We start from the raw sequence: 15,263 nt of genomic DNA, 5'->3' as shown, positions 1-15,263 counted from the left end.
TTTTTTTTTTTTTTTTTTTTTTGCTGAAATTTTAATGCTATCTCTAATTTCGATCCAAGTATCTTCAACACTAGTGCACTCCTAATCTTCTAAAAATGAGAATCTATTCGAAACTTTAATTTAGTATTCCTCTCTTACCTGGCTCTCTTCTAATTTCTTTAAATTAAATCTGTCCGTTTTCAGACATTGAATATTAATCTCTCTCTTATTATCGCTGCTACCTGGTGGTGATCAGTGTCACAATCAGCTCCTCTAAACGACCGAACATTAATTATGCTAGATTGTCTTCTTCTATCTACTAAAACGTGATCGATTTGATTATGTGTTTTTTCGTCTAATGAGGTCCAAGTATATTTATGAACGTCGTGATGTAGAAATGTTGTACTCTTCACGATAAGATTTATGGATGTTGCGAGGCTCACGAGTCTAACACCGCTGTCATTACTTTCCTTATGCAGACTTTCGTTCCCTATAATCGGTTTGAAAATATCCTCTCGTCCTACCTTCGCATTGAAATCCCCTAGTAGAATTTTTATATGGTATCGCGAGAGTTGGTCAAATATCCGTTCCACTTCTTCGTAAAAATTGTCTTTTATATCGTCATCCTTATCTTCTGTTGGAGCATGTACACTCATGTCCAAAATTATTGCCGCATGTCTATAACTACGTTGTTGAAGAAATATAATTTGATAACGAATTCGCCCGGTATTTCTTATAATGTTAGTATGTGTACATTCGGCAAATTTCATGTCACAAGAGCAGTAAATAAGAACAATAAAACGAAAATAAAACTTTCTTGTCCATTTAGCAACATTTTTTTTTACTTATTCCAATTTTCGTATTTATAATTATTTTCCGATGAAATTTACCACAAATATACATTTCCCGATTATATACATAGTATCAGTATTAAAAGTACCCTGCAAAATCATTATCAAATTATATTCTTACAAGAAGACAGTTATAGATATGCGACCATCATTTTGGACATGAGTGTACATTTAAAACAATAATATCACATCACCGACCCTTAACATTAATAAAAGAAAGTCTATCATTCACAAATTCAACCCGTTTAATTGCTGATATTATTCGTTTGTGAACAAAAAACCCTGTACCTAATTAGTGATTTTTATTTCCTTCCCCGTAAAAGGATGCAAAATTTCCGGAACTCACAGTTCCATTTCCTTCCCGCCTAACTTCCTGAACTACTAGGTCCATCCTGTATTTGTCTAATTCATTCGTTACTTAATTTAACGCGCCTGCTCTACTAAGACTTCTAATATTCCATGTTCCAAATCTCATGTCCATTTTCTTTTGCTGAGGTCGTGCCAAGTTATCAGACATGGCCCCAGGCTTATGTGAATGTTTCTAAACAAGTGCTTTTTTTTTTTTTTTTTTTTTTTTACAGTATGAGGTTGTTAGCCTTAGCCAAACCCCCAAGCTGGAGGACCACTCCTTATCGTCTGTCCGCGACTTCTTATTCAGTATATTCGCAGCTAACCTCTATATCTAGAGGCCTTATTAGGATTACTATTTTTAGGGACATTTTTCATTGGAAGAAAAAGGAAGAGGGGAAAAGGTGCTAAAATAAGACAAAAAAAGTGCGAAGAAGTGCTATGTCTGAAGACTAACCTGAAGCTTCTGTTTGGCAAAACATTTTACCTATTTCCTCGCAGGTGTAGATAGCCCAGTGTACTTTTTCTAAGGACTTTTGTTTCAAGTTTTTAATGGCAGTTGTCACATATTTGTAACAATTCATACAAAACAACTTTGCCTACAACTTATGAATCTTCTCTGGCTGAAAAAGTTGTGCATCTTGTAAGTTGCACCTGCCTCGTTTGGATCTAGAAAGCACAAACTTGTTAATTTTGTCAATTTTCTCATAGAAGAAACAGCATATTCAGTCCATGATGACCGGGAAATCCAGAAAAATTCATAAAGTAGCAATAAAAGAAGAACAAAGGGGTCGGAAAAGAGATTTGAGGTAGATTAAGGAAACAAAGGGCCCAAAAGGGAAGAAAGGTACTGGAAGATTATGTATATTTCCAACTGGAAGAAATTTGAGTACTTTCGGAGAACTCGTTTTGGCTCTGAAAGAAAAAGTGCACACCTAACAATCCAAAATCTAATTTATTGGGTAATTTGTGAATTATCTTGTCTAATAAAATTTGTTGTAGAATGTCGCATTTATTATTAACAACGATTCCGTAATGAAGTTCTTTCCGCAATTTAGTTACATTTTGCACACATAGGGAGATTTTGTTGTCTCCAAATTGTATTCTTATATATTATTTAATGATTAATAGTCTTGCTCAAAAATTGAGAAATAATGCGGAAGTTAATGTGGTACCTTGAAGACAGCCTTAAGGAGCTTAGAAATATACATATTGCGTGTAATAATTATATTCCCTCTCCTATATAAATAACCAAAATAATTCGTGACCCTCTTCCCATAAAACAACTCGAAGAGTTGACGAGTCTTGATGAACCTATTTTTTCCCTCCATCTACATCATTAATCTTTTCCTCGTTGATGATCCCTTAACAAACTTCCCCTTTGCTAAAGCACTTGGAACATTTTGGATCAAAAGCCTTGTATTTTTTTTTTTTTTCGTGGCAAAAGGCAAGGCGGTCCAAAGGGCTGCCAATTAAGAAAGTCGTCTAAAGATGGATAGTAAATTCAATACTTCTTTTTCCAAAATCTTCCATGCACAGGTGGAACAGACATGGATATTCCCAATCGTTCAATACTATGGGGAAAGAAGGAAGAATGGGTTCCTTTGCGAGATCTTCCGTGCGAAATGTTGTTCTAACTGCTAATCACGTGATTTCATGCAAACGAGCCTGTTCCCTACCGCCTTTTGCTCCTTTCAAGGGAAATTTACTGACGAAAGAAGCAGTGTTCCCAATTAAAAGAAAGTATAGCTAGGAGAATCTCTCCTCTACGAAAATGGGATTTTTTAAATATTTTTCATATTAATTTACTGTATTTAAAGAATCGATGAAAATTAATAATTTAAGTTTCATATATTGTCTGATATACATGCACATGAAATGGGTTATACTTGGTATATTTGGTAAGGGGAAGGACAACGGAAAATTACTCTGTAAAGTTTGATGTGATAGAACGTATTACCTGTATCATATGTAATTTGTGTCCGGTAGTATGATACATACGAATCACATTTTCATTCTGACACAAAGTAAGACTTTATACATTGGAAATATTTAACAAAATATGTAATTTCTTGCACTAAAAATACCTCACTCATTTATTACATCAAATATTTCAATAACACACGTTTCCGTACAAAATTATTGAAGTTCAAATGCCTTTTTTCACTGCAAACTGTACTAAATCACGATTGCCAATGACTCACACTTTCATTTTGATACAATTTCTGTTTCATCGGTTTGTGTAGTTATTAGACAACAATCATTAGTTTAAACAGAATTGCCACTAAAATTTTTAATTTTTCCAACTTCTAGACTAATCGGTTTGCAAACAAGAATCAAGAACTGCCTAAGCTGCATATATGCTAATAGCAAATAATATTGTAATATTAATTAAATCATTACAAGAAGAAGTAAATTATGAATAATAAATTATTACGGAAATCTTCATTTGACATAATCAGTCGAGAAACGCCTAATTTTAAAGTAATCAAACAATAATTATATAAAATCGATTTTGTGAGGAGTAGTTTAAAATATAACACTGGCTTACAGCAGTTTTGGTGCCGGGTGTTTCTTAGCTGATTTGAAGTAGAATTGGGACGCTGAATCCAAATATGGCGTTAGTTTTCCCCTAACAGCTTTAGTTTTTGAGATATAGGAATTGCAAGACTGACCTGCTACAACGTTGAAAATTGCATAGGTGCTGTTTTACTGTAAGTGAAAAGAAAACTATGACATTTAAATCTGTTATTTGGAACACTTTGAAAATAATGAAAACCATATAAACACAAACATCAAGTACATAATAACTCTGTAACTACATTTTATAATAGTTTTTATGAATAAAAAATAAAATAATTTGTTCAAAACGATCTATTCAACACTTCGGAAGCTTCGTTTTCGTGACATCCTTGAATGTTTCTTTGCACAGTCTCTTTTTAGGTTCCAGCAGTAATCTGCCATCATATGGGCATCCCATCTTCCTTGGTAGCGGTCCTCCATTGTTTTAATATCTTGGTGAAATCTTTCACCTTGTTCTTCACTCAGACTGCCTACGTTGTCTGGGAAACGGTCCAAATGGCTGTGCAGGTAATGAATTTTGATACTCATATTACATCCAAGTTTTTGGAATGCATTAAGCATCTGGTTCACTAGCTCAACATAGTTATCAGCTTTATTATTGCCAAGGAAATTCTTGATAACTTCTACAAATGAGGTCCAAGCTCTACGTTCAGTCTCATTCATGGACTCCACGAAAGCCGGATCTTTCATGAGTTGTCTTATTTGGGGACCATCAAATATTCCAGCTTTTAATTTTTCTGTGCTGATCTGAGGTAGCTTGTTTCCCATGTAAGCAAAGCACGGCCCGTCCTTATTTAGCGCCTTTACAAACTGCTTCATCAAACCGAGCTTGAGATGTAGAGGTGGCAAAATGATTTTGTCACACTCAACAATAGGCATGTTAATAATATTTTTCTTACCAACAACCATGTCGTCTCTCTGCGGCCACTCTTTTTTTGACCAATGGTTTGCTTTGTCTCTGCTATCCCACAGACATAGAAAACAAGGATATTTTGTGTAGCCACTTTGCTGTCCAAGAAGAAAGTTCACCATCTTTAAATCCACACAAATCACCCACTGATGGTCCTGATATTTAATTTTTTCCATAACCAAAGCAATTGCTTCATATTCTTCTTTCAGTCGTGTTGAATGAGCGATTGGAATTGAGCCATATTTATTGCCATTGTGTAGAAGGACGCATTTTAAACTTCGCTTGGAGCTATCAATAAACAGGCGCCAATCATCTGGATTGTATTCTGGAAGACCCATGTGTTCTAGGAGACCTCTAACATCGTGACAGAATACGAGATTTGTGTCTTCAGTGAAAAATGGTAAAAACTCCTTTTCCCTTGTTCGGTAGAATGTGATTTTAGTTCCTTGTTCTAGTACGTTTTTCTCCTTCAATCTGGAAGCAAGTAATTCAGACGATTCTTTTGAAAGATTAAGGTCCCTAACTAGATCATTTAGCTCATCTTGATTAAACTGTTGAGGAATTGTTGACATTCCCTCATAATCACTGTCACTTCCATCATCCATGTCACAAGAATGTTCACTACGTTCGTTTTCAGTCTCACAAAGCTCTGGCAAGTGGTGAAACGTTGGGATTGGTATTTCATCGGAATGAACAACTGGACGTCTTGCTGAAGGCAGATCAGGATATGTCCACTTGTTCCGGTTATTTCTATTCATACCCGTAACATTTACCAGGCAGAAATAACAGTCATCAACATGGTTTGTGGGTTCCCTCCAAACCATTGGAACACCAAACTTAAGACTTTTTCTTTTTCCAGTTGTCCACTGTCGCAAGTGTTCAGTACACATTTTACACACAATATGTGGAGCCCACGTTTTATCTTGGTCCCCTAGGCGTACACCAAAATATGCATGATATGCTTTTTTTACAAAGTCACTGATATGTTTTCTATTGTCTTTAAATGTGTACTCACCACATATGTAGCAAAACACATCAGGATGGTTAACACAACTTCTTTGACTTGAACTCATTTTATGTTCAGGCCACTAACACTGATGTTAAATATAAAGCCTTAGTATACGCGATACAAGTTATGATTTCAGAACAAAACTCACATGTTCCAACATGTCACTCCACCTGCAAGACAACAACTACGATCCACTAGCCAAGTAGAATACCAATGCAATCTAGTGGACGTTCCTGGAACTACTATATGACTAGTTTCCGTTTAGTACCGACAGATAGCAGCACTAATGAGAAAAGAGCGCCGTTCTTCCAAATAGAAATCTCTATAGAGCACAGTAGGATTTATTTGAGTTGCAGAGATTATAAGATCATATTCAAACTTGTTATTACGAGAATATTTGTATTTCTTTTGCTTATTTTGTATACTATTGCAAGAAGCATGCAGAAATAGTGGTTACATCATTTATAATTTACATATTTATTTTGGATTGTAATATTTCTTCCACATACATTGTAACGTAAATAACACTACTGGTACAGTAGCCTGTATCTACCAAAGTAGAGCTGATAGAAAAAAACTGCTTACATTATTGGATTCAGCGCCCCACACATAGTTAAAATCAGCTCTAAAATTTTAGGCACCAAGAAAAAATTTTTTTCTGTAGGCCTGTGTAATCTAAGTTTAAAACAAGTACACTAAGTAAGAAGGATATAGAAAATTCTGAATTATCCAATATGTAATTTTAAATTTTAATGTCAATTAATGCTATAATATTTTTAATACAGTAAAAGGGAAAATATTTGATATATCTTGACACTTTCCTACCCTATACAGAAAACCTGCTGCGAAATTGGCTACACTGAAGAGAAGGGATAGAATTTCAGAAGATCACATGAACAGGCAGAACCGATGGACCGAAATCGATCTCATGAATGTGTAATGTCATTATTACGAAAGAGTAGGAAGAATGGGTAATTATTTTATTTTCCCTTTCCAGTTAATCCTAGTTATCAAGTCGTTAATACATCGTGGTGGGGGTGAGGTGCGGAGAGTACGTGTTCGCTCAGTTAGCCCGGCTAACATTTGCAGAAGTCAATATAAAATTTATCTATGAATTATATTACTGTACAAATACAATCATATGCATGGAGTTATCACTTCATTTCTGCAACATGATAGAGGTCCATCCTGCTGGTGTAGTGTTAGCCATCTCACCGCGGCTTAGACGTTAAGATGATGCGCATTCGCATTTCTGAAGATTGACGCTGAATCTTGTAACAATTCGCATTTCACACAGTTAGTTGGCCTCCATGAAGAAACAGATAAAATCGGAGACCGATAGAGGAGTCAGTGCTGCTAATTTAGTTTATTTCAAGAAAATCTAGTTTAGTTGGATTTCTGGGCAGCGGTGAGAAATTTAAAATAGTTTATGACTCGAAATTCAGTTTTCTAATTATTATTATTATTTGTCGTATCGTACGAACAAACTTTTCTCACATGTGAAAACAGCTCCTTGTGACCCTTTCATCAGTTATATTTTTAAACCAAAGAAAAATATATAAAACATAAATTAGACATTCAAATCATATTTCAAAAAATACCTTCAACTTGTCATAAAATAGATAGAGTTGCTTCTAAAGTAAACCGAAATCCTCAAGAAATACATCAACACTAGCCAAATCAATGGCAGCTAATAAACATCTGTATTAGGAACACCTTTTAGGCAGATAGCACTTAGAAATATCCTCAAATTCCTTGCATAATTCCTCGGAAAATATAAGGTTATTACAAATAACAAATTTAGTTTGCCATGTAAGATAGAATGCAATAGTTTGAGATTCGTAATGGTTCTTCTTTGCAACAATTAAAAATGGCCAATAACAATCTTCTACAGTTTTTTTTCGAAAGGCTTAAATTTCCAATATAGTGACAAAAATAAGTTTTGGATCATTTATAACTATTCAGCACATAATTAGCAGTTCTACTATAGATACTAGAGCAGTACTCTAAATGACTCTTTACACTGGAATAATAAAGAATTAGGTAAGTTTTCTCACAATTGAAGTCCCATGACATCCATTTCAAAATATGAAGATTCCTACGAACTTTTGAGTCAATATTATCTATATGTTTATTAAAGAGAAATTGGTTGTCAGAAACAACACCCAAATCTCTAATGAATTTTACGAGTTTAACCATTTTTAAACAAAATACTTAAAATAAAGGATTAGTATTGTCCATAAAAATCATATTCAATGTTTTATTATAATTTAACTGTAACGCATTAATTTCAGACCAGTACCATATGTTTTTAATATTATTTTGAATTGCAAAGTAGTCATCCGAATCCTTAAAAGATTTATCCATTTTCAAATCATCAGCGTACATTAGAAACATACAATTCAAGTTGTCGCTAATATCACTAATAAACACGAAAAATAAAAGCGTACCTAAGTTGTAACCTCGAGGAACACCAAAATAAATATTGTAGGTATCAGAAATACGACCCTTGTATCTAACAAAAGAAATCTACACGACAACTAAGATACAAGACTAATACATGAAGCAGAAAGATCATATGATTCTAGTTTCTTTATCAAAATATCATGAGATAATTTGTCAAAAACCTTGGAGAAATCGAAACATACTACATCAACTCGCCAACTCTTCTTAACAACAGGGAGAATGTCGGTTTAAAAACATGTCAGATTAATTGCAGTTGATTTTTCATAAATCATATTGATGAATAGAGATACGACCTAGTAGAATAAACATGATTGTACAAAAATCTGTAAACCAATTTGTCGAACACTTTAGGAATAACATTTAAAAAATAAATTGGTCGATAATTAGTTACGTAGATCCTTACCATTGTTTTGGGAACAGGGACAACAGTAACAGTCTTCCAGTGATCTGGAATAACAGAGGTAAGCAAATGCGAATTAAACGGAGGTGCAAGTACCGGAGTAATGACATAATGAATTAGTTTCAATATAAATACAGAAATGTTACCAAGACCATAGGAATATCTGGTATTAAGACCTTTTATGACCTTCATTACTTGATTGACAACAATAACTGGGTCGAAACATATTTAGGCATGTTACCAGCCAGTGTTTGTAAGTCAATATCGTGAAAAGAAGGATACTTTTGATAAATAAACTAAAATAGTTCAGCCCAGCAGTTAGCCAATAGCTTTGAATCGGATACGTTATTATCAATAACCATAAGCCAGAAGTTTGATTCGAATAAACTTTATTTATATTAACGAATTTCCATTTTTTTCGAAATGTTTTTTAAGTAGTTCTCCATTTCATAGATATAGGTAAGCCTATCAGCCTATTTCAATTGTTTACAAAGATCAGCAAATACACAATAATCCGTGTTTAAGCCAGAAGCTTTAGATCTCTTATGAGCTTTTCTTTAGCTTTAATTATAAAAACTAAGCTCCTGGAATATCAAGATGGATATTTACTAGGTTTAGGTCTACTTAAAGGTATATTATTTACCATACTTGATTTTATTGCATTGTCAACTGCAATAGCACCTAGGTTGATATCTAAATTCAGTAATATATTAGTCTGATCAGTTCCATCAAATTCTCTATAATGCTAAATAATCTCCTTTATGAAAAGCAAAGTGAGGATATTCATCTGTTGATATACTAAGATAATAATAATTATTATTATTCTACCTGTTGGCAGGTCCTGGGACTAATGATTTTCTTTTTGTTTGGTTTGGGCCTGCAAATGTTTGCCATACGTTCCTCGATCTTCAGCTTCCTCTTTTAACTTCCAATATTTCCTGTTATTTTTCAAGTCATCGATCAGTTGTTTTCTTCCTTCCTTCTATATTTCCCTCTATTGCATTATGAAGAAGATAATTCCTTTGCAAGATATGTCCAATCCAATTGGCCTTTGTATGAAGGATGCTGGCTAAAATCGTCCTCCTCTGTCCTACCCGTTTTAAAACATCTTCGTTTGTTACTCTCGCCGTTCATTTTATCTTATCTTCCTCCAACACCATACCACATTTCAAAGCATATATCTAAGCTATCTAAGTGCATTTCTTCTCTACTTCTGTAATGTCCAAGTCTCTGAACCATATAGTCCTATACTCCAAATATAGCACTTCGCCAACTTCTTTCTTAATCCAATTTTAAGCCTGTTAGTTAAGAGAGATCTTTACTTGTTGAATACATCTTTGGCTATGGCAACCCCTGACTTAATCCCTTTGGTGCAGTAAGCATCTCTCGTCGAAATATTTCCCAGATATTTGAAATTATCGACCTCTTCAAGTTCTCCTTGTTCTGCTCTGTCCCATAACAACCCGTTTCCACGGGATATTCTCATGACTTTTGATTTTTCAATATTGATTTCCATTCCATATAATTTCCCAGTGTCAACTATTTTGTCCATCATCTTCTGTAGTTCTTATTTGGTTCTAGCTTTAATAACCGTACCATCTGCATACCTGATCTTGTTAATGACCTCCCCTCCAATCTTGAAATCTCCAATTCCCATTAATACTTCCTTCATTAAACATCCACTGTAATGTTGAATAATTGGAGAGACATACTACATCCTTGTCTGACTCCTCTTTCAGTCTCCATACTATTGGTTTCTTCTTGATTCAAGCGCAACTTCACTCGTTGTCGTATGTACAGGTTGCAAGTGAGTCTTCGGTTTCTCCAGTTGACCTCGATTTCTTTAAGTATTTTCAGAAGTTTGCTCTAATTGACAAGATGTTCTGATATAATATTTCTTCCTTTTTGTCAATAACGTTTGAACAAATAAAACAATTTAGTTTTTTTTCTTTTATTAACGTACATAGAGTATAAATCTATGAAACTTACTGAAAATAGTCCTCATAGTCCATTCTTTCCGCTGTTAACAAAAAAGGAAAGAACAGAAACATGACGGGATTGGATTTATGCTGACGATTTTGCAAGAATTTCAAACTAGAACTCAAATATTGAAATACAGTATTAAAACAATATCTTATTTTAACATCGTAACATAGTGATTTCGATAAAAGATATTCACTCTTCGTTTGAAACTTTCATTTCATAATTCGTGGCCTATAACCTACTCCATCTTCTTTAAATAAGCTTCAACATTCATTCATAATTTTTCTTGTCAAAACTTGAAACTGCTTTTAAATTACTTGCTATGCTCTCATTACTTTCTATTGGTTTCGTGAGATTCATGGTAATCAAAGAAGCATGATGCATTTCAAGCTATTTGGTATAGGAAATATAATACTCACTGTATACCTTTAGATTAGAGAACATGTTCCCAGTATTTCAGTAATACATTATATTTTCGTTATATACTTCAGAGTTCACGCTCAAGCTGCCAGCGTGCCTCTGCTTATTTTCTTTCTCACGCAAATATCTCATAAGAAATACCAATATACGTAAAATTCTTCCTATTTTGATACATCCTTGGATATTTTAGAGTACTTTTAAAAGGATATTTTAAATAAATAGCAAATCATTTTTTCCTAGTGGTTTGACCTTTCATGATCCTATCTTTTATTTTTTCCCATTTCTCTCTTTTGTTCAGTAGAAGCGGGGTAAAATAAGTTTCTTGGCAAGTTCCAGACATTGATTGATAGGTGATTTTGTGAAAAAGAAATTCATCATACCTTTCTCGAAGTCTTCCGTCTTCCTAGAACCTTTTCCTGGTAGCTGACGACGCTCTGTCAGCCCTTGCAATTCTTTTCTTTTGTTTGAAGTTCAACGATCTGTGTTACACTAAATTTCCATCGATCAAGGTTGCCATTAGCTCTGTAACGTTCTCTTTAATCATAATATACTGAAAATTTACGCACATGGTTATATTTTCCTCCAAGAATGTTCAATAACGAGTTTGCATGACTTTAGGCCACGTCCATGTGTCTCAAGAAAGAAAGATTATATTTTTAAAAATACAAGTACAATTCTCTGCTCTCTTTGTTTTAATTCGTTGGAGAAGAATGACTTGCATGTTGAGTTCCAAGACTTTTTGTTGACTGATGACTTTATTTGCAAGTGTACATAAAGGTTTTGCAATGATCTGCAACAGAGACTATGTAGTTATAAACCCCAGTGTTTCGTTAACCTAAAAGTTTTACTAGGCAAACGTTCAACATTCGACATCTGGTTAATTCAACTTTGTTTTCCTACTTAGGTGAGCAGACTGATATAATTTTATATGTATTCATAATAATACATCATATTATTTAAGGAGTGATTAATTCTTTATTGCTCAATAATTATTTTTTTGATATATCATTCGAACAAAAATACAATCTCCACTTTAAGTTTTATTAACATGTCAACTTTTATTTCTCCTATTATTGTAATTACTTGTATTACTCAGACCAGAATTTTAATAATATGGACGCATATATTTCAATGTATAAGATTTTAGTATGACCAAAATTAGAAAATGCATGACCAGTATGGAACTCGTTAACTGAAGTCCATTTTTAAAAAACCTAGAATGAATACAAAAGAAATTTTTAAAATTCTTATGTTTGAAAACGAGCTACGCTTTTAGTGCTTCTAATTACGAAAAATAAACCATGTTTTTAAAACTAGATCTATTGAAAAAGAGACGCGTGTTACATGATCATACACAATTTTGAAACTAATAAACTGTTGAACAGTTGAACAGTTGAACTGTTAAACAATTATATGGTACAAAACATTTTATTGAAACTTCATAATGTTAAAACAAAAGAGGGAATAAAATTTGTTAATAGGCATAGTAAGTCTATTTTAGATAGGTTGCTAAGAAACTGTAATTTTTAAAAAATCTCCAAAAAAAGTTAAGATAATTGTTCTATTCTATGTTTACGTGCATCAACTGTTTATGTAATAACAAGTCACGAACATTTTATTACCTTATTTCTTTGTTAACGTTTACACTTCTAAATATACAAATGTGTGATTTTGACTTAGTGATGTACATTGTCTGATCGCTGTTCCTAGCACTATAAATAAAGCATTATTATTATTATTATTATTATTATTATTATTATTATTATTATTATTATTATTATTATTATTATTATTATTATTACAGAAAGGGCAATGTTGGTGTGTATATAATAAACTTCATTCATAAAATTCATGAACTGTAAACTCCAAAATTTGATATTTTAAAAGTCTTTTCGATTTGAACTTTTAGATCATTAAAAGGAATTGATATTTTTTCTGTCTTTTTTTTTTTAAATCTTTGTGTAATTTTATTTATATTGCAACATATGATAATCAAATTATAAACACTGTTTCTGGAGAAGCAAGAGGATGGAAATACATTAATTAATTAATTAACATTATTCATTTCTCTGAACATTCTAATATAAAATTAGTTTTCTTACAAAGTGAATCATTAACTGCATTAATCTGAGATTTATGTTTTTTTTACAAGTTTGAATTTTGTACATCAGTGTATGAATTATGAGGTACACTATCTATAATAATTTTGATAATTTTAACTAAGTGCTCATCGAAAGGGAAACAAAATCACTAATTTCTTAGATTTGAAGTATTTTACAATTGTGTAATTAATGATTCATCATATAAATATTAAAAAGCTAGAATTTTTAAGGTAACTTTTTAAATTTAAATATAAAAGTTAAAAAGTAATTTCGCTTTTAGATAATTTGGTTTAATTATCAAGTTCAAAATCCTGGCACTGGTAATTAGAAACAGTTATACTGCTACAGTATAACACAACATAATATTGAGATATTTCTGCATACTAGTTTTGCAATACTGACTGATGGCATCCATATTGACTCAAATAATAAAGTTTAATGGTGATGGTAAGTGAGGAAAATATGTGAAAATTTTCTAGTAAAATCTTATATCCTGTTGCGAATTCAATGTGTATTTGAGTAATTAAGGTTAAGATCAATTTTAAAATTACTCTGTACTTTTTAAGCCTTACTTTCGAATTCCTTGCTTACAACTCTGTATTTTTTGTTTCCTTTATAGAAGCTGATAGCAGAAAAAGAAGTTGTATACTGAGGAAGTGATCCTTTTCCTAGTTGTTTAGTGGAAGATGCTGGCTCATGTGTGTGGTGATCAAGCAGCGTGGATTAGCCATGGAGAAGTATGAAAATCTCGGCGTGGTGGGCGAGGGTTCCTACGGGGTGGTGATGAAGTGTAGACATCGGGAAACGGGACAGATGGTCGCCATTAAGAGATTCCTCGAAAACGAGGATGATCATGCCATCAAGAAGATGGCGCTCAGGGAGATTCGTATGCTGAAGGTATGTTTCACTATATTTATTCACTTATATTAAATTACTGTACTTAATCTAATTACAATCTATTATAATCTATACTGTACATAATCTATATTAAATTTTTGTGCTGTATTATAATCAGTGACGTATTTACGATTTTGTTTCGAGGGGGCTTGGCTAACTTTGTTCCTAGAAATGTGAAAATTCTCCAAGATATTTAATTTACTTTAATATGGTAAATACAATTTCGGGGTGGTGGTGCTTAAGCCGGAAGCCCCCCTTAAATACGCCACTGATTATAATCTTCCTTTCCATCGTTTCGACCTCCTTGGATGCCGTCTTCACGGGCTTCGAATGTTTAGTTTCTGGAGCCTTCTCCCTATTTTAGTAAAAACTTTGGGGTATGTAATAGTTCATTATAATTCTTTTTCCAATATTGCAGTTGGAATCACTGATACACATATGTGTTGTAGTACCGTCCTTGTAGCTGCTCTATAAGTGTTACAAAAAGTTACATAAGACTGTATACAAAATGAATATTGTGTTAGCTAATGGTAATAGATAACTTCCAACTCCCAGTCATTCCTTTTATTTGATTTAAGGTTTGTTAATCACTATAGTAATAGCTGATTATAATCTTCTAATCGTTGATAGTAGTCATAAAGATCAAGAGGTAATGGGCCGCTTCCCTTCCTACCATCAATTCAAAAGCATACCTGAGTTCAAGGCTTTATCTCATAATGAACTATTAGAACAATGTTCTCTCTAGCTCAGTACGAAGTACAAATCTGACTATCCTACCTACATCAGCTTCCACGTTTGCTGATCAGAACTATTGGGAAATGTTTTGGGGCAGATGTATATAACAATGATAATACGTATGTTTAGAATGAATCGATGTAATAAATATGAGTATTTTGAGGAAAAAATATACACATATTTGTAAAAAGAAAAAAATGAAAAAAAAAATAAAAAATGAAATCTTTAAGTTTTACGCCCCACGGTTATGCCGGCTAGGCTAAAGGAGACGGTGATGTTGAGAAATGAATGAAATGGCGGAATGAAGAAAGTGGGTGGAAACGGGAGAGCTTCGAGGAAACCTATGCACACAGTGTTTGTCTACCACAAAGTTCACTTGGCGCGAACTGGGATCGAACCAGGGACCCCCAATCATCGGAGGTGAACGCTCTACCACTAAGCCACCGCGGTCCACACTTGTAAAAATGAGTAGAACAAAATGATTATTATTAAATTCACAGAATTTTGGAAAACAACCAATGTAATCTTATAATCCCAGGTAATTTGTATGCACTCAACTTTAATTGGGAGTTCGGCGGTG

General features: G+C 33.3%; 1 protein-coding gene across 7 annotated transcripts in view; it reads left to right on the top strand.

Annotated features, from left to right (window-relative positions):
• LOC145686228 (cyclin-dependent kinase-like 4) overlaps positions 1-15,263 on the top strand; it is a 188,722-nt gene that overhangs the window by 95,373 nt on the left and 78,086 nt on the right. For 6 of the 7 annotated variants that reach the window (XM_081759302.1, XM_081759304.1, XM_081759305.1 and 3 more), the window contains exon 2: positions 13,671-13,948. In XM_081759302.1, coding sequence (XP_081615428.1) covers positions 13,748-13,948 — 201 coding nt within the window. In that variant the 5' untranslated portion in view covers positions 13,671-13,747. Of the gene's footprint in view, positions 1-6,533; positions 6,652-13,670; positions 13,949-15,263 lie in introns of those variants that run through there. The other variant, XM_081759303.1, reaches the window with a different exon arrangement.

This window comes from Thermobia domestica, chromosome 5 (genome assembly GCF_964235325.1).
Source record: "Thermobia domestica chromosome 5, izTheDome1.hap1.1, whole genome shotgun sequence".
Lineage (NCBI taxonomy): Eukaryota > Metazoa > Arthropoda > Insecta > Zygentoma > Lepismatidae > Thermobia > Thermobia domestica.
This window is presented reverse-complemented; position numbering and strand designations above follow the sequence as displayed.